This window comes from Monodelphis domestica, chromosome 3 (assembly GCF_027887165.1).
Source record: "Monodelphis domestica isolate mMonDom1 chromosome 3, mMonDom1.pri, whole genome shotgun sequence".
NCBI classification, from domain to species: domain Eukaryota; kingdom Metazoa; phylum Chordata; class Mammalia; order Didelphimorphia; family Didelphidae; genus Monodelphis; species Monodelphis domestica.
Window position 1 is genome coordinate 248,711,170 of NC_077229.1, and position 23,057 is coordinate 248,734,226.

Genomic DNA, 23,057 nt, shown 5'->3' on the forward strand with positions numbered 1-23,057 from the left:
CTCAAAGGAACAATGAACTGGAGGAATTCCATATGAACTGGAACAACCTCCAGGAATTGATGCAGAGTGAAAGGAGCAGAACCAGGAGAACATTGTACACAGAGACAGATACCGTGTGATATATTTGAATGTAATGGACTTCTCCATTAGTGGCAGTGCAGTGATCCTTAGCAATTGGGAGGGATTCATGAGAAAGAACACTATTCACATTCAAAGAACTGTGGAGCAGAAACACTGAAGAAAAACAACTGCTTGATTACATGGGTTGAGGGGGATATGATTGGGGATGTATGTAGACTCTAAATGATCATCCTGGTGCAAACATCAACAACATGGAAATAAGTTCTGATCAAGGACACATGTAAAACCCAGTGGAGTTGCACATCAGCTATGGGAAGGGGTGTGGGAGGGGAGGGAAAGAATATGTTTCTTGTAACCAAGGAATAATCTTCTAATTTGACTAAGAAAATAAAATTTAAAAAAAAAACTTCTATTATATTCCTGGAATTGTGCTAAGTGATTTTAAAATAATATCTTATTTTAATTTTATAATATACCTGGGAGAGAGGTGCTATTAATTGTTCTAGTTTTTTAGTTGCAGAAACTGATGCAGACACTATAATCAAGATCATATAGCTAATAAATAAGTAAAGCACAATTTGAAAAAGAAAAGAGACAATCAAGGCAGCAAATAGTGATAGTTCTCTGAGAAAGAATTCACCCTCAGAACTTATGGTCTTTAAGAACAAAACTTTATCAACCTCATGGCTTCAGAATACAGAATAAATTTCTTACTTAGTGTACAATGAAAGACTCTTCAATCTGTCAACTGTCTCTCTACTTTATTTCATAGCATTCCTCTAAATATATGTTGTGCTCTAACCAAAATGGACAACCTGTCATGTTTGACATCTAACTAATCATGTTATTCATTCTGTTTCTTATGCATATAATTTCTTCCTTCATTATATCCAACTCTTTAAATCTTACTCATTCTTCAAGGCCAACCTCCAAAAAGCCTTCTGAAATCCCTTTGTTTATCATCTTTGAAGTTGATTTGTGTATGAGCTTATGCCCCTATCCTGTTCTGCAAAATAATTCCTATAACCCCTTTGCTATATTGTGATATACATGTGGATAAGGAACATAGGTTGTGATAGATCAGGAATCAGGAAGATCTCCATACAAATGTAGCCTCAGATATTTAATCATTTTGTAACCCAGAACAAGTCACTTAATCTGCCTCTTTTCTCAACTGTAAAATGGAAATAATAGTGACTGCATCCCAGTCTTCTTGCAAAGAACAAGTGAGATATCTGTGAATCCCTTAATACAATGTCTGCCACATAGTTGGTGATTCCTTTCTTCTTCCTATGTATTTCTTTGTGCATAGTACATACATTTTTCAATTTCAGTTATCAAATACTAAGAGCCTCCGATGAGCATTTTGAAGGTAAAATCATTATAATAGACCCTGCTGTCAAGAACCTAATACTTTCACAATATGTACATACTAATAAATATAATGAAAAGGAGAGTAACAAATATAAAAATGGAGGGGAATTTAGGGGAAATAAATTTAGGGGAATAAAAATTTGGAAGAAAAATTTTCCTCGAACGGTTAGAATATGAGGAAGAGAGAGCACTTTAGTTGGACTTGAAAGAGGGAGTATCAATTGACAGCAACATAAGTTGAAGGAAGTTCATTCACAGCATGATTTAATCAGAGTCAGAAGAGGGTAAGCTCTTCTAATTTGATAAGGCATTCTGAACCTGGCATTTTAGTAAGTTAGCCAGGATATGCTCATATTATTATTATTCCCAAATTATCTCTGACCAAGTCAAGACCAAATCATAAGCCAAAGCCATTGAAATAATATTATGCTCAAAACAGGACCCTATAAACATAGCAGGTTGAACTTCCATCCACTGATTCTCTCTAGTGAAACAATATGACCACATTATTTTGCCCTTCACTCAGCCTTGATGTAGATCATAAGGGATGAATCACAGGTATTGAAAAATGAATTGCCTTACCTAAGATCAATATTTGAAATTTACATTAACCTTAAATTGACAATTTCAGGAGTACCAAGATATGCTGAAAGTAATTAAATATTTATTTATAAATAAGTGCTTAAATTATTTTATATGTAAAGCTGATTTTTCTTCAGGATAGATGATGTGACTGCATTTTTAAAAAAAGATAAATAATAGGCTTTTTAATCATTCTTATAATACTTTTTGTGATATGCTGATTTTTAAAATTTTTGAAAATCAAGCCAATAATTTTCATAACCTAATTTTGATTTTTAGCATGAATTAATATCTGCACATAAAGGATAGTTAGCTTTACTATATGAATTTTGTATATGTGCATATACATATATGTATATATTTATATTATATTTCAATCTATTTCTTTGATTATAATGATGTGTTTGAGCCACACTTTCATGGTCTTGGAGGAAATGAGATATAAGTGAAATATTTTATTCAGAATCCTATCAATTGACTTTGCATGCTATTAAATATAAAGAATAAATGATTTAATATGATAGATTTATGTTAGAAACTTATGGTCAAAGGAAATGATGTGCATTGTCCTCAAGTTTTTAATGCATTCTTTCTGTAAATCAATAGAAAACCTAGAATAGAATAGCACTTTAGAAAATACATTAGAAAACCAACAACCTTGCCAGTTATGTTGTCGATATAAGCAGGGAAACTATAACATCAGCAGATCATAATGGCTAATATTCAGATTCTTTTTTATAGTAATGGGCATGCTAAAGGGTTAGGGAAAGTGGATATATGCCAATTTTTTTTTGTTTATTTCTTTTGTTTTCCAGCTAATTCAGACCATCAGCGCTGTAGATAGGGATGCCTCTGTAGAAGACCATCGGTTTTCCTTCAATCTGTCTACAGAAGCCGCAAGCAACTTAAGTTTTATTGTCAGAGATAATAAAGGTAGTGTCACTCACATCCAGCTTTTTCACACCTTTCTTCATAAAAGATGCATGTGTATAATGGGCTTTATAACACCATGTTTTGCAAACTATTTTTCCCTCATTGCAATATACTGCTGGAAATTAGGTCATAGGAATGAGAATGAAAATGGAATACCAACATGTTTAGTATGGTATTGTGAATTATTTGAACTGTTTCTCTTAAAACTGATCCAAAGGAGAAAGTTGTGTTTCCCCTTATAATTTATAGGCAATCTGTCTTGGTATGTCATATGGACCCTAAAAAGTAAAAGAACTGAGCCCTTTAAAGTGTTAATTTCAGTACTGGTGTGGATTTTTTTTAAATGTTGTTAAGTAATTAATTCTGTTTTCTACCTTTAACACTGAAAAGGTTAGATACAAAACTGTTTCCTAGACATATTGGGTTGATATACTGAAAAAAACAAACATTTATAATTATTAATTGGTAGCTACAATTGTCTCTGGAATTATTCTACCTAATAATCCTACTTTAAATAATGCATAGCTCCATATTAAAACAAAATTGGTTTTAACATATCATTGTTTAAACAATTTTTTTTAAATAGAAAAAGAGTATATGTGGAACATTTTTTAAAAACACTTTATTTTATAATCAATGTTTATAAAAGCACTGTATTTGAAATAGCTCAAACTTTCCTTGATTTCTCTACCCCTAAATTAGTTATCAAAACAAAAAAATGACTAGATAACTATCTTTTATTTTAACTTTTTTCAAATAATATATAATAGAGAATTTCTTCTGACTCTTAATGAACAAGTATCTCAGCAAAAGTATAATATATTAAAACCTAAGGTTAACAATGAAGAACCATTTGGTCTATACACACTTCTTTTTATGAATGAGAAGAAAGCTAAAAAAAAAAAGTTATGAAGTCCATCCATGGGAACAGAGAGTGTGTTTCTCAGGGGCTGGATCTGAAACTAGTTAGATCTTCTGATTCCAAAACCTATACTCTTTCTACTGTATCTGTAGACATTTATTTAATTTGTCATAGCATTTAAAACTTGAGCACTGATTTTGATGGCCTTGTATAAAAGTTTTTCTGTGTGTTCTATTAGTATGTGGTTCTTATATTGATCCAAATGCTAAAATAAAATATTATTAAGGACATTATTTGAAACTGTTCTTGAAGACAAGACTATTCTACAGTAAATTAAATTAGACTAGGAAAAAACAGTTTCTCTTTTGAGACAGATTCAAAGTTTCAAACTCTAATAAAAGACATCTTATATTGACTTGGTTAATTAATCTAATGATTAATGTAACTATACCTTTCAAAGATCATTGTATATTAAATAGGAAAGGAGTTTTGTTAACTTAAATAAATATAAAATTTTATTTCAACTTTAAAAAATAGAATCATTAATTTTTCTTATGGCTACAAATAACGGGATTTCCAGAGTTTCCTTTAATGTTATTTTGGCATTTTAACTGAATATTGCTCATTTAATGATAGATTTTAGGCAAACATGTCCAACTATAAAAGAAAACTTCCATGTGTTTGAATAAGAATAGTTCATGCTCAAGAATATGAGAAAGTAATGAAATTAAGTGATTTAAATAGAAGAGCTTCATTCAATCTTTGTAACCCTTTGAGTCATGATGTACTAATTAACAAAGTATAATTTTGTTCCTTATTTCCCATAGTTGTATGATGCACAATGGAAATTTGAAAAATAATTTAAATAATCTATTATTTATTTTAGTATTTAGTATTTATATTACTAATCTATTCATAAAGTTATGATTAAGATTTTAATGTAATTGATTAAGATTCCTGATGACTCAATGTACCTTTCCATGTTAGAAATTTATATTTCTCTTGCTTTTTCTACTATCAGCTGAGCTGTCTCTCTTTGTACTTTTTATTGCAAGGAAGAATTGCTAAGTTGTATTTCTGCATTAATTTTTAGATAATACAGCGGGAGTTCTAACCACTAAGAGTGGCTTTAGCCGCCAGGAACAGCCTGTTTTCTACCTGCCCATCTTAATTGTGGACAATGGAATTCCACCTCTTACAAGTACAAATACTCTTACTATCCATGCCTGTGACTGTGATGAGAATGGTGGTACCCAGTCCTGCACATATGGAGCACTTACCTTTTCCATGGGTTTCAGCACAGAGGGTTTAATTGCAATTTTGACCTGTATCCTAATAATATTAGGTGAGGAATACATTACTTTATGATATTAATTGCATATGTAAGATGACATAATTTATATATAGTAAGAAGTTTTCCATGTTCTTTTTAATATAAAACAATAGATCAATATGAATAAAATAATATTTTCCTTACTGTCATGATATATGAAAATATCTTCCTTACTGTCATGATATATGCAATTACCTAAAGATACTAAATTACTCAAGATACTAAAAAACTGACTAGGGAAATAACTCCCCAAATTGAAAGTCAGGAAGTCTTTTGCAGTGAGGTGATGACTATAGAATATGAATATATATACCTGCATGTGATTATCACAGAAAATTGCAGTTGTTTCTAACAATATTCTCTTTTTTAATGATATAATTACCATCATTTATAAATTAACTTTTATGACGTATTTGATATTTATTTACACTTTTTATCCTCACAATAATCCTGGGAGGTAGTTTATTATTATTATCCCTATTCTACAAACAAGGAAACTAATAAAGATATATTAAACAACTTGCCCTGGTTCATACAACTAGTAAGTATCTGGGGCTAGACTGAACTCAGATCTTCCTAAATCCACATCCAACTCTCTATCTAATATTTCACCTAATTGTCATATGAGGCATATCTCTACATAACCTATGCATGTTCGTATTAAATCCAAAAATAATATCAGGCTTGGTAAAAAGGAAAGTTGGGAAGATGGTTTAATATGAGAGGACTAGACCCAAATATGGAGAGAGAAATGGCAGACGAAAACCCCATGGACAGTAGTATGGTCCATGGGATCACAAAAAATCAGATGGGACTAAAAGACTAAACAACAACAACTCCACATAATCATTGCTCCTTAAAGGGACATCAAGAGATTATGTGTTCTAGATGACTAACTTGAAGAAGGTAAGCTGTTATTCTTCCCATCTTACATATGCTATAATTAGGACCCACTTTAAGGGCACACACTGTGGAGAAGTATATTTTCCTCCCAATACAGTTTGACTTCCAATACAAGTACATGTTGGAAGGTCAATAGAAAGAAAGGGAAAAGAATAGGAAGTAAATAAATACAGAGCTGATCAAGAAAATGGTTGAGAAATATATGGAGCTGCTAAAGAAATCAAAGACATTCTTTATATACAACTTCTCTTTTACCTGTTGGTCCTAGATGTTCTTTGACAAGGAAGGTTTCTTAATTTCTCAAGGAGGAAAGTTAACAAATCTGGTAACATAAAACATAATATTTAGTGCTCTTAAAAACCTACCGTAGCCAAGAAACAGAAACAGGAAGCAGTTGTGGGCATAGTAGAGTGAATATTAATAGGCCAATGTGGGTCAATAGTGACTTCATGAGCAGCAAACAATTTTAATGACATTTTTTTATATGAACAGAGACATGGGAAATTAAAGTTGCAGAGTAAAAAAAAATTCAGAATCATCTTTGCAGTTGTTATGAGCTTCTTCTCCTGCCCATAAATATTATGTTTTTGTTCATTCATATAATATGCATGTAAAAAGTTTTACAATCCTTAACATATTATATGATTATTTTTGTAATTATTATTATTGTTATTCAGATTGTTCTTATTTTTATGAGCTCAGATGGAAATGGTCCTAAAACAAGTCATTACACAGTTATTTTATTTTATATTTAATACTTTATGAATTATTACATAGATGGATAAAATCTCAGCTTTTTTCTTTTTTGTCATCAAATAGAAATATTAGGTTGTAACTTCATCTCCTATAGGCTGACTGAAAATATTTTAATAATAACTCATTAACAAACATGGGGAATGAATTTTATCTCACCTTATTCCAAATGATTTTGAACACTTTTTACAGATTTTTTTTGAAAACTTTTTATTCCATTTAGCTTGAATGTTATCAATATTTGGTATGGAGAAAGTTACCCAAAAATGTTTTCCTCAAGTATTTATGGTTCAATTTCAATCAATTTCGAACATGTAAATAACAATTCTTTATATGATAGTGTTATAATTCCAATACAGTTTATTGGTTAAGTTTCCAGAAGAAGGTTAAGATGTTTTTTTTTCTATGAGATTTCTTATCTTTCAATGAAAGATAGTACATATTTTATACATATTAATTATGATTTGAGCCTCCATGTAAGTGACACCTTGATAGGTATTCTATAGATGGAGAATTTTTACATACTTCCTTATCTTATTTGATTTGATTACTAAATCCTGGGTTTTAGTGCTTCTGTAATTTCTGGTGTCAGGGCAGCCACATGGCACAGTGGATACAATGCTATGCCTGGATTCAGGAAGACTTGAGTTCAAATCTGATTTTGGATACTTACTAGCTATGTGACCCTAAGACAGGTCACTTAACACTTTGCCCCAGTTTCCTCATGAGCTGGAGAAAGAAATGGCAAACTGCTCAACTATCTTTGCCAAGAAAACCTCAAATAAGGTCACAAAGAATCAGAATCATTAACAAATTTCTAGTGACAAAAATCTGATTCTCAATAGCTAAAAAACAAAGACAAAATAAGCAATAATAAGACTATAAACACATTCCCTTGAATCAATCATTTCTTTGTACCTCTCTGTCAATTCTCCTGGATGAGTTCTTGTAAATATCACTCAAAGAAGGCTTCTAATTGCACACTAACATCCATCTTGGCTATTTCTTAGGCTCCATATAGAGAAAAGGCATTTTCTTTTGTAGTCAATAAATCTATTGTCATATAGTTGTTAGACTTTCCTATTGCTTGGTGAAATGATGTCTATTTATTCCAAAGGGTTTTCTGTAAGTTGAGAATATCTGTCAATATTCACTTTCCTCTTGTTAAATAATATATTTTTTTCTTTTTCCCCTTCTTTCTCCTAAAGCTGGCTTAAACTGATGGGCCCTTTGTTTCAATAATAGTTTGTGGGCTTTGTGAGGATACTATGTAGATGTGTTGTTACCCATTTTATAAATCTGAAAATGTACATTATGACTAATGTAAATTACTTTAAACATATTACCCATGGGATTGGATTTCTACAACTATACTACTACTACTACTACTACTACTACTACTACTACTACTACTACTACTACTACTACTACTACTGCTACTACTACTACTTATTGCTGCTAATTACCTAGTATTCATATAGTTATTAAAGTTTATGTAGTATCTTACAAATATTTCATTTTAGGTTAACAAGGACGGATGAGGTAGCTGCCATTATTATCTCTATTTTTTAAATGGAAAAAACTGTAGCAGACAGAGGTCAAGTGACTTTCTTAGATCAAGCAACTAATAAGTTTCAGATGCTGAATTTGAACTCTGGTCTTCTTGGCTCAAAATCTTTTGGTTCTGTCCACTGCACCAACTGGCTCCTCCTTCTCCTTTTGCTTCTCTTTCTTCTTTTCCTTGTCCTGCCTATCATACTAAAACCAAAGTCAACTATATTAGAGTTGAGCTAACAGGTAAAAACAAATGTGCATACATGTGTGTATATATGTGTGTATGTGAGTTTATATGTTGCAGATGTATGTATACATGCATATATATGAATTTAGGTATACACACATATATTATATATATTATATACATATAATATATATATATACATACATATTCACATATAAAAATGTGTATGTGTTTCCAAACAGAAAGAGGAAGGCAATAAGCATTTTTGTAGTACCTATTTTTGTGCCTGAACTGTGCTAAGTGCTTTTAATAATGATTATTTTAGTTAATCCAACAACCCTTCTAGGTAAATGCTATCATCATCATCATCATCATCATCATCATTATTATTCACATTATACAATGAGCAAACAGAGGCAAAAGGTGATTAAGGGACTTATCTAAAATCACAGAACCAGAAAGGGTCTGAGACCTAATTTGAATTTAGGCTTTTCTGACTTTGGGTCCCTCTCTGTATCCACTGTCCCACTAATAGCATCTGCAAATGTTTTATAGAAATGATTTATTTACATAGATATGTATGTATACATACATGCACATAACACCAATGTATAATAAGTATATAATTTAGACATAATTACATGATAATTAACACAATCATATTATATGTATATAATCAATCTGAAAAATCTAAACAACAAAGAGATATAATTTAGCAGAGTTATATTAAAATGAATTTAAAAGTACATGGTTCCATGTTAGAATTGAGGAAAATAGAGTCCAGAGAATTATATTAAATACTCTAGGTCATACATTGTTAAGTGGCAGAGCCAGGACTAGGTTCAGGTCTTCGGATTCCATCATTTTTCTTTGGGGCTACAATGCCTAAGAATGTTTTCCCTAAGATATAATCATTGTAGTTCCTATTAGCATAGGCAGCATCAGCACGTATGTGCAGAATAAAGCCATCCTAAGAGTCAAGAAGACCTTGATTCAAGTCCTAACTTTTGACATATAGAGTTGTATGATCCTAGGCATGTTCCTTAAAATACTCAATGCCTCAGAAATGTCTAAGGTACTATGTTAGATCAAATGCCAATCTGTATTGCTAGAGGATATCTCTTCAGTGGGAGTCCTCTGTAACAATTTAATTGTTTTCTCTCTATATATGCCTATATATAAAACAAATGTTATATAGAACAACTCAATTATAACAAACAAAACCAGAAAAAAAATAAAATAGATACAAGCTTTCCTTACAAAATTGCTTAAGGTATATAGCATAAACATTATCATCCTCATATGTTTCCCAACTGACTAAAAGGTTATAGCATTTATGGTCATATGTTTACATAGCAGAGATAAGAATCAAAATTCATTCTTCTGATTCCAATCACTGATTTTTATTTTGATATAAGACATTGCCTCATAATTTTGAAACTGAAAAGTCTTCATTTTATTCATGTATTTGTTCATACCCTTGAAAAACAGTTTATTTTATGCAAATAATATTAGTGGTACTTTTTTCTTTAATTCCATTAATGCTTGTTAGAAGAGTCAGACATGAGGCTCTGATATATAAACACATCACTGATATTATCAGAAGACCTTCCAGAAAATACTAACACACAGCCCTCCCTGCCTCCACACAAACTAAATCAAACATGGGGTCAGAAAGTCACACATGCTCAAACTCACTATCCCCTTAACTCCATTTTTTCTGAGTGATTTAAATGAGATTCTATTAATGTTGGAAATACTCCTTTTAAAAAAGTATTATTCTAGACAGGAACCTAGATAAATGAGATATAAACTACTTTAAAATCAAATATCTTAAATAGTGATCTTCCATTAGAAAAGTATAATTAATAAAATCTAACAAAAAATTCAAAGCAGCCCTAGGGAATATTCAAAAAATTATAAATGCATTCAGAAGAGAAAAAAGACATTTATTTTCCCCAACCCTTTTCTTTAGATTTTGACAGTTATAAAGGAAATAAGATTTTAAATAGATTGTCAGTACTGTCTGCTAAAATCAACCAGCTCAAATAGTATGGGTATACTGTATCAGGCTTGTTGCTCTAAACCATCAGCCAGAAATAGATTACTAAATTTCCTTATTCCATTTTACAAGTCTCTATTCGATAGCAAATCTGTTCACTGTTCACAGAATTTCATAAAGTAAGGTTTATAGCCTGAACTTTGTAGCAGCATCAAAGTCTGTAAAGTACCACTGTCCTTTTAATATATTACAAATGTTAATTAAGATTTTTAATTAATTAACAAATATTAATAAAGTAACACCTGTTAATTAAATTCTTTATGTTTCTTTTCAGTTTTTGTGTTCATAATCCTGGGCCTAAAACAGGGACGGAAACAAGCTCTATTTCCTGAAAAGGGGGAAGACTTTAGGGAGAACATTGTCAGATATGATGATGAAGGTGGTGGAGAGGAAGATACACAAGCTTTTGATATAGCAGCACTGCGGACCCGCACTGTAATGAGAGCAAGAAAGACCCGGAAAAATATCACCACTGAGATCAGGAGTCTATATAGGCAATCTTTGCAGGTGGGCCCCGACAGTGCTGTGTTCAAGGAATTCATTTTGGCCAAACTTGAAGAGGCTAATACAGATCCCTGTGCTCCTCCTTTTGATTCTCTTCAGACTTATGCATTTGAGGGAACAGGGTCACCAGCTGGATCACTCAGTTCCCTGGAGTCAAGCATTTCAGATTCGGAACAGAATTTTGATTACTTAACTGAATTAGGACCTCGCTTTAAAAAACTAGCAAGCATGTATGGGTCCAGAATTCATGCAAAGAATTAGGTCTCTCGAGAATTTTTTCAAAGGAATAATAGTGTATATATGATCCCATGGTGAACCAAACTGAACAAATCAGCAGATTGTATGTAAACAATTGCCAATCGGCTTCTCTAGGTTTTCTGGCCATTATTAAAGGCAATCTATTACTTAATGCCTCCACCCTCTAAATTGCATCCTTGTGCCTCAAAGAGTTAATGGCTCTCATTAAAGTGCCTACCTCCTGTCCTATGACTAAAGAGTAACTTGGATTGTGGAGAAAATCAGATTCTATAAGTTTTTTCTTTGGGAGATCTTAATGGCATGATATAACTTTGAAGTACTTAAATGAATGATTGAGTTCTTCCCTTCGAGTATTTTTACTCCTCTAGTTCCCCACTCGTAAATACCCTGCCCAAGTTAATCTTTAAAACATCTCCAAAGTGAGGCAGACAGCAGGACTATATTGATTAACAAAAGCTAGAATGCTAAAAATATGTGTTATATTTAATAAGGTAGAAACTTGACTGTAAAAAAAAAGACATGGGAATGTGTATAAGAAGCACTTATGGGATATTTATTTATTTTTCCAATGATACAACTAAACATAATTTTATCAACATCAAAATGAAGATCTATTATGTAGTGTCAACATTTATTCATCATTACATTTGAATTTTTATGAAACTGTTGGGAAGTGTGTTAAGTTCATAATTAATATTTCACTGGGATTATATGGATTCAAAAAAGAGGAGTGCTTGTAAGCTTGAATCAATATTCATCTTAAACATGATAATCTGCTACATTGTCTATTATAGTGAATAAAATCAAATACTGTACAATTCAGAGCATTTTCCTTTTTATTAAGGGGTAAGAAGATGACATTTCTTAGCCCACATTTTTTATTATGAATATAAAATTAGGTGCAGTAGTCATTTTATTGTAATAGTATTAAGGAACTTTAAAAATGCTAAGCTGTTGGACATAAAACTTTATGGTTAACATTAGATAATAAGATAGTAAAACACTTTAATTTCAATCCACCTCTTCAGAAAAGGCTCTTTATTACATCAAAATCAAGTCAGACTTCAAAATCCATTTCCCGTTCTACTTTTTGAATGGGAATTATTGAATAAAGTGTGCTCAGAAGTCTTTCCTTTTACTGTTTCTGAATATCAAAAAATCGAAATGGGGTGAGCCCAAGCTGTTACATAAGTACTAAATGATTTCTTACTGATTTCATTGGCTACCGTTGAAATGGGGTGAATAGGTACATTTATTGTTCCCTTGTTTCTGTTCACTTACTATAGCATGAATTGAACTGGGGACTTTCACCAAATTAAAATTGGGGTTCCAATGGTTAAGTCAGGGAATGTAATGTCTTCCTGTTCTCAGGTACACCAAACTAAGCTAGAGTAGATGAAGAGTATATTCAAGAGGATAAGGATAGGCAAGAATCATATCCAGTTTCTCAGAACATTTGTTACTGTTACTGTTTTGCTTTTAGAGAGAAATAGAACATTGGTAATGTGCCATTTCAGGGGAATTTTATATTGTAATAATTTAAAATAAAAACTAAGAATTCAGGAAGGAGGAAGTAATGTATGAATTCCAATTCTAACAGGATTGCACCATGGGCAATAATATTGTGTTGAGGATTTTTGGTGTAGGAACTGGTAAGTACTACTAACAACAGATGAAGCAATGCATACCAAATGGGCAAAAACTGAGTCTCATGAGAATGATTCTAAGCCCCAAAAAGGCATGAATGACTGTACAAGTTTTAAGACATGCATGTTAATGTTGTGTTGGCACTCATGGCTCTAATGGTCACATCCAATAACACTGAAGCAGACGTGGCAAAATGTTTTCTAATTTGGATATTAGGAAAATTAGTTAATAAATGCATAGACAAGGGACATGACTATTTATTCAACTGAATTTTCCATTTAAATTGTAGAAAAATAATTGTTATTGTTTTCTGGTTTGCAAGTATAATTTCCTGGAAATAGAAATTGCTAATGTTTCAGAAATGATCTTGTTTTATTCTAGTTATATAGAAATTACAGCAATACTATTGGTTATTTTTCTAATAGTTCAAAGGCATAATCTTAAAGGTCACGTATATAGTTTTAATAAAATCTATATTAATGTGAATCTTTATGCAAACAGTATAGCTTCTCTTTTATAACTTGAATGTTTAAACAATACAGTTACTTGGAACTTGGGTTTTTGATTAGCAATTGTAGAAATGTGAAAATAGCTGAGGGTATACATAAAAGAGGCTTTAACTAAAAGAGGGAACTTCATGAATTATTCAGACATGAAATAACATATCTAACCCTGATATTTAAAAAATGACACCAAAATTCTTCTGAAATATGTGAAATTATGTGGACATACAATAAATGTTAGGTTATCTTTTCTCCTTGATTTCACACATACTAATGTAACAATTTGTATTCTCTGTATTCTAAGTAATAACGCAAATTAACAAATACAAATGTATACCCTCAGCTTTTTCATGAGGGCATAGTAGAAATGATGGAATATTCCAGAAAAAGAATAATAGCTAAAATATAGAATCAGAGGTTAGGTTTTTGGTTTTCTTTTCTTTTATGATAACCTTCAAATAAACTTTAGTAGGCAATAGTTAAGAGGAACCTGGCAACATCTGGGGTCTTGGATAATCCTGGACAAGGGTGACTTCTGGAAATCATACATATACATGGTAAGTATATAAATATGTGACTGCAAAGCAATTCCAGCTATTTTCCACAAAATTCAGTTTGCCCTTCCAGAAATAACCTTATATAACTATAACTTGATGGAACAAACAAGGATTTCAAAGCATTGCTGAGATTTTTTTCTCTTAATAGTGACCTGAGCTCTGAAGCTATAAAAGATTTATATTTTTCAGATTGTGAATGATTAAATTTGTTTTAAATTGTGACCCAAACTCCACAAAATAAATATTTCCATATCTGCAAGAGATCACACAACAATAATATTAAGAAATTATAAGCTTTCATTTTATATTGCTTTCTTTTAAAATCTATGTAATAAATTCCATGGGTTACTTTTAAAACTTTCTATGTTGTCTGTGCTTCTTTCTGAATCTCCTTACTTTTCAAATCTTTACACTATTTCAATAGCCTTTTAAAATCACGTTCATGATTTCTAAGATCCCTTCAATACAAACAGAGGGAAAATAATTAAAACAATATATGTTTAATCAAGCAAAAACAATCCACAGGTTAACAGCATTTGTTTCTACACCTCGAGTTTATCACTTCCCTCTTTCAGGAGGTGGATGCTATGTTTTATCTTAATTGGGCATTTCCTTGGTCAAAATTCTTAAATATTTCAACTGTTTTGAACAGTATTTTTTCCCATGTGAAAATTTTTCTGCTCTGTTCACTTTGTTTTGCATTAGTTCCTCCTCCTGAGATTCTCTAAAATCAATCTCTTACCACCACTTCTCACATAATAATAAATATCAATTATAATCACATACCAGTTTATTCAATGTTATCTACTATATCTTCCATTGATATATTCTGCTCACATTACCCAATCAAGAAGGGCATTGTGAGAAATAAAAGAAGTTCCATATGTATTTTCTTCCTTTTTATACAGAATGATTTTTTACCTTCCCTTCTCAAAACCCTAAAAACTGAATTCATCATAGGTCCTCTATTTTGTGCCTCTGTTCCCCACACCATTAAAAGTATATACTCTACAAGATTTATAAACAATAAATTCTTCAGTCATTCCCCTAATGATGTGTGAATTTTATCAGTTTCTAATTCTTCACCACAACACAAGATATAAATATTTTTGTACATCCTTAGTTAGAGTTGGTATTGCTTAGAATTTTTCCCTCCTTTAATACACCCTCCTTATAATTTCTTCTTTTTCTCTTTTCTCTCCTATTTCTTTGGTGAGAAATAATGCATGTTTGTAAATAACTATGTGTATGTATTCTCTCATTTGATTAATTAAAACAAGAACAAGATCAGGCAATCCTTTTACTCCTTTCTTCTTGTTATAGTTTCCTTTTAATGTTTCTTATGGCTTCTGTATTTTCTTTTAAAAGTTTACAGCTTTAGGATCAGGAATGCTTGCATGCCCTCTGTTTCATTAAAGTTCCATGATTTTTATTCTTATTGGATTATCCTACTCAGTCTTGCTAGGGAAGTTATTCTTGGTTATGATCCTATCTGCTTTGCCTTCTGGAATATCCCATTCCACGTTCATAGCTCCTTTTAAGTTGCAACTACTAAATCATGCATGAACTTTACTGTGAATCAAAGCTAATTGAATTATATCTGGATACCTACAATTTTTTTCTATGACCTAGGAGTTATATACTGGGGCTAAAATATTCCTCAGAATTTTCATATGGGCTTTCTTTCTGGAGGTGGCCAGTGAATTATTTTTATTTTTGCCTTAACCTCTATAAAAGGTCTGAGCAGGTTCCTTTTGTTATTTGTTGAAATATGAAATATTTGTTGAAATACCAAAAAAAAAAGCCTAGGTTGTTTTTTTTCTTCGTTTGGGGGGGAAGGAGAAGAGAGACTTTTTTGGGATGGATTTCATATAGTCCAATAAACTTTAAATAGTACCTTTAATTTTTTCAAGAACAGTTGCTTTTGCTGATATAAATTAAATGTTACATTTGTTCAGGTTTTTTTTAACTTGGTATTAATATTTGTTTCATGCAGTTATTAGTATTTCTCTAGTCTATTCTAATTCAGAACCTTTGTTGCTTGGGTAGGATGTAGTACATGTCAAGAAGTTATTTCCCTCTTTAATTCATTCTTCTTTAGCTCATTTTACCAGGACTTTTTCTAGTGCTCTCAATGCATTTATAAAAACATTTTAACTCTTTTGAAAATTCCTTTCCTTCCACAAATTCTAGTTAAATTTGTGACAAACTATGCTTTATTCCAGGCTTTGCTTATAAATATTTTGGATGCATCAGTTCTTCTGATTTTGTATTTGAATATCTCTATTACTATATTAACTTATTATGGCTACTTTTTTGTTGTTGTTCATTTTTCAAACCTGCTTCCTGAATTTCAACTTAATGTTAGGTCAAGGCTCTGTGAACTGCTAAAGGAAAGGTGTGGTTCAGTTTTGTTGATGCTTTCTCTGATTATTAAATATTTTTTATTTCAGAATATCAGAGATAGCTCAGAATGGGGAACTGCAAGCTTTCAGTGCTCTCAAGTTTTCAGTGATCTGATCCAGATAAAATTTGATTGTTACTTTCTTTATCTGCACTCTTAAAGTTTTTAAACTGGATTTAGCCCTGAACATCAAACCTTTTAGTCTGTCACATTAGCAATATCAGTAGACTGCTACTGGTTTGAGCTACTATTTAAAAAAAGGAAAATAACCTATTTGTTCTAAAATATTTATAGCAGTTCTCTTTGTGATGGCAAAGAACTAGAAATTTAGAGGATACCTATCAATTAGGGAGTGGTTGAATAAATTATGGTATATGATTTTGATGGAACATTATTAAAGTGAAAGAAATGATGAGGGGTTCATTTTAGAAAAAATGGAAAGATTTAAATGAAATTATGAAGATTGAAATGAACAGAACCAAGAGAATATATACAACAGAAATGTTGTTTGAAGCATGACTTGTATATGTCCACCTCTAGAGAAAGAACAGATAAATAGAAATATGCAAGACATAGTTTATATATATATATACATAAATACATACATATATGCATATATCTTATTGTCAAATGATGCTTTCTCTGTTATATATTATTTTAGCCTCTAAGCTAATACTTAATTTAGGATTTTTACATTTATATTAATTAATAAAATTGGCCTATAATTTTCTTTCTCTCTTTTTGCTTTTCCATGTTTAGCTATCAGGACCATAAGTGTTTCATAAAAACTGTTTGGCAGGATTCCTTCTTTAAGAAATCTTCTAAGTAATTTATTTAATATTGTCATTAGATGATCTTTATATGTTTGGTAAATTAGACATAATTCCATCTGATCCGGATGCTTTTTCATAGGAAGTTCATTCTTGGCCTATTCAATTTCTTTTTTTCTTAATGGATTCATTTAGATATTCTATTTCTTCCTCTGGTACTTTAGGTAATTTATATTTTTATAACTATTCTTCCAATTCATTTAAATTGTTAAATTTGTTGGCATAAAATTGGGCAAAATAACTAACAATTACTTTAATTACATCTTCATTAGTGGTACATTTCCTCTTTTCATTTTGATGATCTATGATTTGAAAGTCATATTAACCAATAGTTCAATTGAGGTGATTAACCTTGCCTAGTCTCAAGCTGGTTCACCTGGGTTCCTGAATTGATTTCCAACTGTCAGATTTAGACACTTTTAAAGTTCAGAGTGCTAGATCTTCAAGGTTCTCTATGGCATATTAAAACATAGTGAAAGTGTTTTCAGAGGCCTGAGGCCTTACTTTTTGAGTGTTACTATGCCTGCATTGGTTACTACCATGCTCATATTAGTTATTGACATCCTGGAGAGCTTTCAGAATCTTCGTTATGCATTTCCGAACTTATCAGGTTTTCTTATAGCATTCCAATCTTTCTGCGCCTTATGATTCAACATCTTGATGGCTACAGACATCTCATTCCTTCTTCTGTGCCAAGACACTGCCAGTTTGTTTTTTGTTTTTGTTTTTGCACTGATTCTGGCTTTGCTGGGTCCCCACATTCCCTTTGGTCACATCCAAATTATTAATTTGTTTCCAAAGTGTATAATAAAGAATATTGTTTCCCTCTCCCCACTCTGGGGAGAAGAGGTGGGGAATTCTCTTGCTCAGCAATAATATTTATTTCTCTTCAATATCACCCACATTAGAGAAACTATTTGGTACTAGAGAAATGGATTTATAAAAGAGAACAGCCCTTGCCTTCAAGGAACCTTTATTTAATTCCCCTGAGGATATAAAAATACCTTCAAATTGCAAATGAACCTCAGGTTCCATGCATGGCAGGACCATGAGAGACTTCTTTGAAGACCATTGTGCTAGTATATGATATCCTTTTCTATTAAGGAATAATTACCATGCTAATAATAAGTTACAAAACTCAGCTTGTCATTGAATAAACTTTGGAAAGTTTATCTAAGGTAACACTTCAAATAATTTTGGGTAGCTGACTTCTTCTGACCATTATTCAGTCAGACCATAGCAGAAAATTAGATGATAACTAGTATTAGATGATGATTAAATCATGTAACATTCATATTATTAATAAAGAAGAGTCTAGCCTAAATCTAGAGTCAGACTTCTTGACAATGCACAATGTTCCATTGAGGATTTTATGCCTCACAGAGAGAATGAATTATTACTGTCATACTCGAACTGTCTTCTATAGCCTGTATAACTAATGGAAAAGGAAGGGACATTATGTAAAATAAAGGGGTTGGACAAGATTATCTACAAGTTTCTTCCAAGTTTCCAAATGTTATGAGCCAATGATTGTTTACAGCGAACCTATTGACTTCAGTAGAGTGTGCAAATGGACCCACAGCAGCTCAGAATATTGTCTAGCACCTGCTATCTTGTTTGCTTCTGCCTTGTAAAAGCAGACATCACTATTCTCTAGTGCAGTGTCAATTCTCTCTCTGTTGAGGGAACTCATCCACCATGGAATGACATTTCAACTTCTGTTTATTGATCTTCTGCCTGAAAATTTTAACAAGTTATACTTCTGAGTCATAACATTTCTTTTAACAAGTGCTGTTCAGTGGGAGAGTCCCTCTTCCTTCCAGGATACTTTTCAGATATTTATTAAAATGAGAATTTTTTAAAAATTGCTTTGAGGGCTATATTCTACCATAAAAATTAATAATGTCTTTTTTACTGTAAAGGTGTGACTTAGATAAATATTACTTTGCTGCAAATCAGCATTAAGTAAGAGCTGAAATTGAAGGAAATGTGGATATTACTCTTAGGCAAAGAGTATTATATATATTTTTAATTTTAAACTCAAAGAGAGCCCGACTATGGAAGAGATAAGTCTATCGATGTTATAGTTCACATTAAGAATTACATAATTGCAAAGAAATATTGCATTAAAGACTACAAGTTACTGAATTATAAAATAGCATGCTACATATGGCTGTTAAGCAGTAATTTAATATTAAAATATATATAAAGCAGCCTACCCATCACGTATAAACTTCACATCCTATTCTCTGCCCATCCTTTATCCTCTGGTTTTCATATTCTGCCCCATCCCCTATAAACACTTCTACCATATTCCAAGACCATATGTTCTCTAGATGGGGCATCTTATTTATTTATTCATTTGTATATTACACCTGTTTATCTTCTTAACTATTTGTTTAGCTATTTCTACTTTTCATTCCTGAATAAATCTCAGGACAAGGACAAATTACAAGCAATTATTTAGCTCCTACTAACAACACAGATTTAAGAAACTTCTTTCTGGTCTCACATGCCCCCTATTTGCCTAGAAAAGTTCTTCTTACAAAACCAATTAGCTAATTTATGACATATATTAATTTCCCCTTGAACACATTTATGCACCATATGGAATCTATGGAGACTCCCTCACACAAACTCATGAAAATCTGAGGAGTAGGAGAAGCAAGAATCAGTTGAGTTCCCAATTTTACAAATGAAATTTATGTAAGTTTACAAAGATTTTACTCCCAGAGGAAATATAGAAATTTATATCAACAAGAGATTAACATCAATAACTGATATGTTTACCATCTTTATTTTGCTCAGAATTATATCGATATAATGTATGCATGCATATGTAGCTATGAAGTGTTTGGAAATGTATCTGTATATGAAAAGTGCATTGAAATGAGCCTGAAAGAGCTTACTTAGGAACATGAGACCTTTGCAAATATCAAGTACTTCCTAAATTTCACAAACCTCTTCCTTGCCTCTGCCCAAATGTCCAGAGGATTAAATCAAAACAAAACAAAAATAAACAATCCTTCATCCTCGAGTTTAGATACATAAAATAGTCAAAAGTTTTGTCAATTAAAAACATTACTTATTCTGTGTTTTGTTATGTTAAATCTCATGGGAATATACTAAAGAAATAAAATCCCTAATTCTTTTACTAAATAGACAGATCAAGTTTATGGGCGTTAGAACTTTAGATTCAGAATTAGGATGACCTGATTTCAAATCTAGCCTCAGACACCTACTAGCTGTGTGACATTGGGCAAGTTACTTCTGCTTGCTTATTTTCTACATCTATACAATAGGAATAATATTATAACCTATAATTAATTGTTATTGTGAGGATCAATTGAGATAATATCTTTAACAACCCTCACAACACTTAAATTGCTATATAAATGTTAGCTATTATTTCTGCTGCTACTGTTGCTATTTTTACTACTGCTGCTGCTACTATTTTTACTACTACTGCTGCTGCTGCTGCTGCTGCTGCTGCTGCTGCTGCTGCTGCTGCTGCTGCTGCTGCTGCTGTGGCTGTGGCTGCTACTGATACTGCTGCTTCTATTGTTGCTGCTGCTACTACTACTACTGCTGCTTGCTGCTCCTGCTCTTGCTACTAGTAGCTACTGCTGCTGCTGCTACTCCTACTCTTGCCCTTGCTGTTACTGCTATTACTGCTAGGACTACTACTATAATAACTACAGGACAAAGGATAAGGAGAGTTGTCTATATAGTTAGTGCCAATGGGGACGACAGTGTTCCCTGTCAATATTATGCTAATGAATCACCACTGCTTTTATACCTATCTAGTCATTCCTTCTGGTAACCAGCTGGCACAGTGAAAAGAAGGCTGGGCCTGGCTAAATATGTAACTCAGAGCAAGTCACTCCTCAGTTTCCTTTTCTGTAAAATAAGCTGGAGAAGAAATGGCAAAGCACTCCTGTATCTTTGCCACAAAAATCCCAAATAGGGTCACAAAGGGTTGAAAATTCCTGAAACAACTGAACAAATTCATTCTTTCAATCAGAAATAAAAATATATCTTTAATTCTGAGTCAAAAATGTAGTAGAATGGAATGGAATAATAGCAAAACAGAAGACTCCTCATCAGAAGTTATCAGTCATATAAGGACTCACATCTATCTAGGTTAATTCCATAGCACATTAATCTGCTACTTTGCTAGATCAATTAAGGTGAATGGGCATCAAAGTGTGGTGAAGAGTTTGGCTTACAGTGACAGATATGAATACCTCTAGCATTTGTTTCTCTAACATTTTATTTGAAAAAAATCTTTACACTTAAATAATATTTATTATTTGTAAATGGGCTGTGTGCTAGAAAGCAATGCATTGAATCAACTACAAATGTCAGTTTCCTGTAAATGAACTCCAGAAGAGCTTGTTCATTAAGCATGTTTTCAAGACATACCTGTTGTACATCAGTACAATTGTGTTGGGTTGAAGTAAATGCCAGCTCAGAAATGAATTATCCTTTGTCTAGTAGGAAAATATCTTTTGTTTGTGTTCATACAAAAAAAAATCTTTCTGAAGATTTTGTGTAGTAGACAGCCCACTTTTGTTATTTGAGCAAAACAAAACATTTTCCTTTAAGTAGAAGGGGTAGATAGGAAGAAAGGAGAAAGTTTCCTCTGAATTACTCAGATAATTAACATTAATTCTCCACTATAGTTTGTCAGTGCAGTAGCATCCCGGAACAATTATTTTCATTGTAATAAATAATAAATATAGTAAAAATGTTTTCTATATAATAAATATTTCTTAGGCATCCTAACAGCCCTAAGTTATTGGTTTTAATTGCCGTAATTAAACTTAGAAATGATTCCCAGTGAATCAGGTTTTTAACAGAAGACCACAAGGAAAAAAATTGTTGGCATTCTTAATAAATATTTGTTTTCATGGTTTAATTGAGAAAAAGCAACAGACATAGCCAGAAGTTTTACCATATTTTTGTAAACGAGAAAGTTTTATTCTGTTTATAGTCAATAATAATCATGAACCCTAATTTATAACATAGGAGTTCATATTTCTCATTCAAACTATTCACATTTCCAAAAAAAAATATTTACCTTAAAAGCACAGGAGGTATCAGATAACCTCTATTAGCTCAACCTCTTCATTTTACAGAAGAGGAATTTAAGACCAAGAAATGTCAAATAACTTGCTAAGAGTTAACAATGAAAGTTTTCAGTAGAACTTATGTTGGAATTCCAATGCAACACAAAATCAGTATTATTTATCTGACCACTAGCTAAAAAAGTCATCAGGTAAGCCCCTTCCATATGAAAGCAGTTTGATTAATAAATAATCATATATTTAGAGCTGTCACTGAAGGCCCAAAACCCTTGTCTCATAGATAAGGAATATAAAGTCCAGTGGAGTCATTTGCCTGATATCACACTGGTAATAACTATATTTTGAGGATCAAATTAATTCAGGTATTGAGACCTTTTCTGGTGGCAAAGGTGTTGCTAATAAGAACATAATTTTAAAGTTAGCATTATTTTAGGCATATATCTTTTTTCTTACATAAACAATAAATCAATTAGTTTATTAGAAATAGAAAGACTAGCAATAGTCATGTCAAACAACTTATTAAATGTCATCTGACAAGGCAGAGTCTGAATTTTTTAAATATATATTTGTTTGATTAAAACCTTTATATTACTTGTAGTTCTAGACAAAAGTGGAGATTCACAAGGGATGTTGAATCAAA

General features: G+C 31.8%; 1 protein-coding gene across 3 annotated transcripts in view; it reads left to right on the forward strand.

Annotated features, from left to right (window-relative positions):
• CDH19 (cadherin 19) overlaps nt 1-12,204 on the forward strand; it is a 173,741-nt gene extending 161,537 nt beyond the window's left edge. For 2 of the 3 annotated variants that reach the window (XM_056823609.1, XM_007487770.3), the window contains 3 exons: nt 2,853-2,970; nt 4,926-5,177; nt 10,899-12,204. In XM_056823609.1, coding sequence (XP_056679587.1) covers nt 2,853-2,970; nt 4,926-5,177; nt 10,899-11,389 — 861 coding nt within the window. In that variant the 3' untranslated portion in view covers nt 11,390-12,204. The remainder of the gene's footprint in view (nt 1-2,852; nt 2,971-4,925; nt 5,178-10,898) is intronic. The other variant, XM_056823610.1, reaches the window with a different exon arrangement.
• The last annotated feature ends 10,853 nt before the right edge of the window (nt 12,205-23,057 follow it).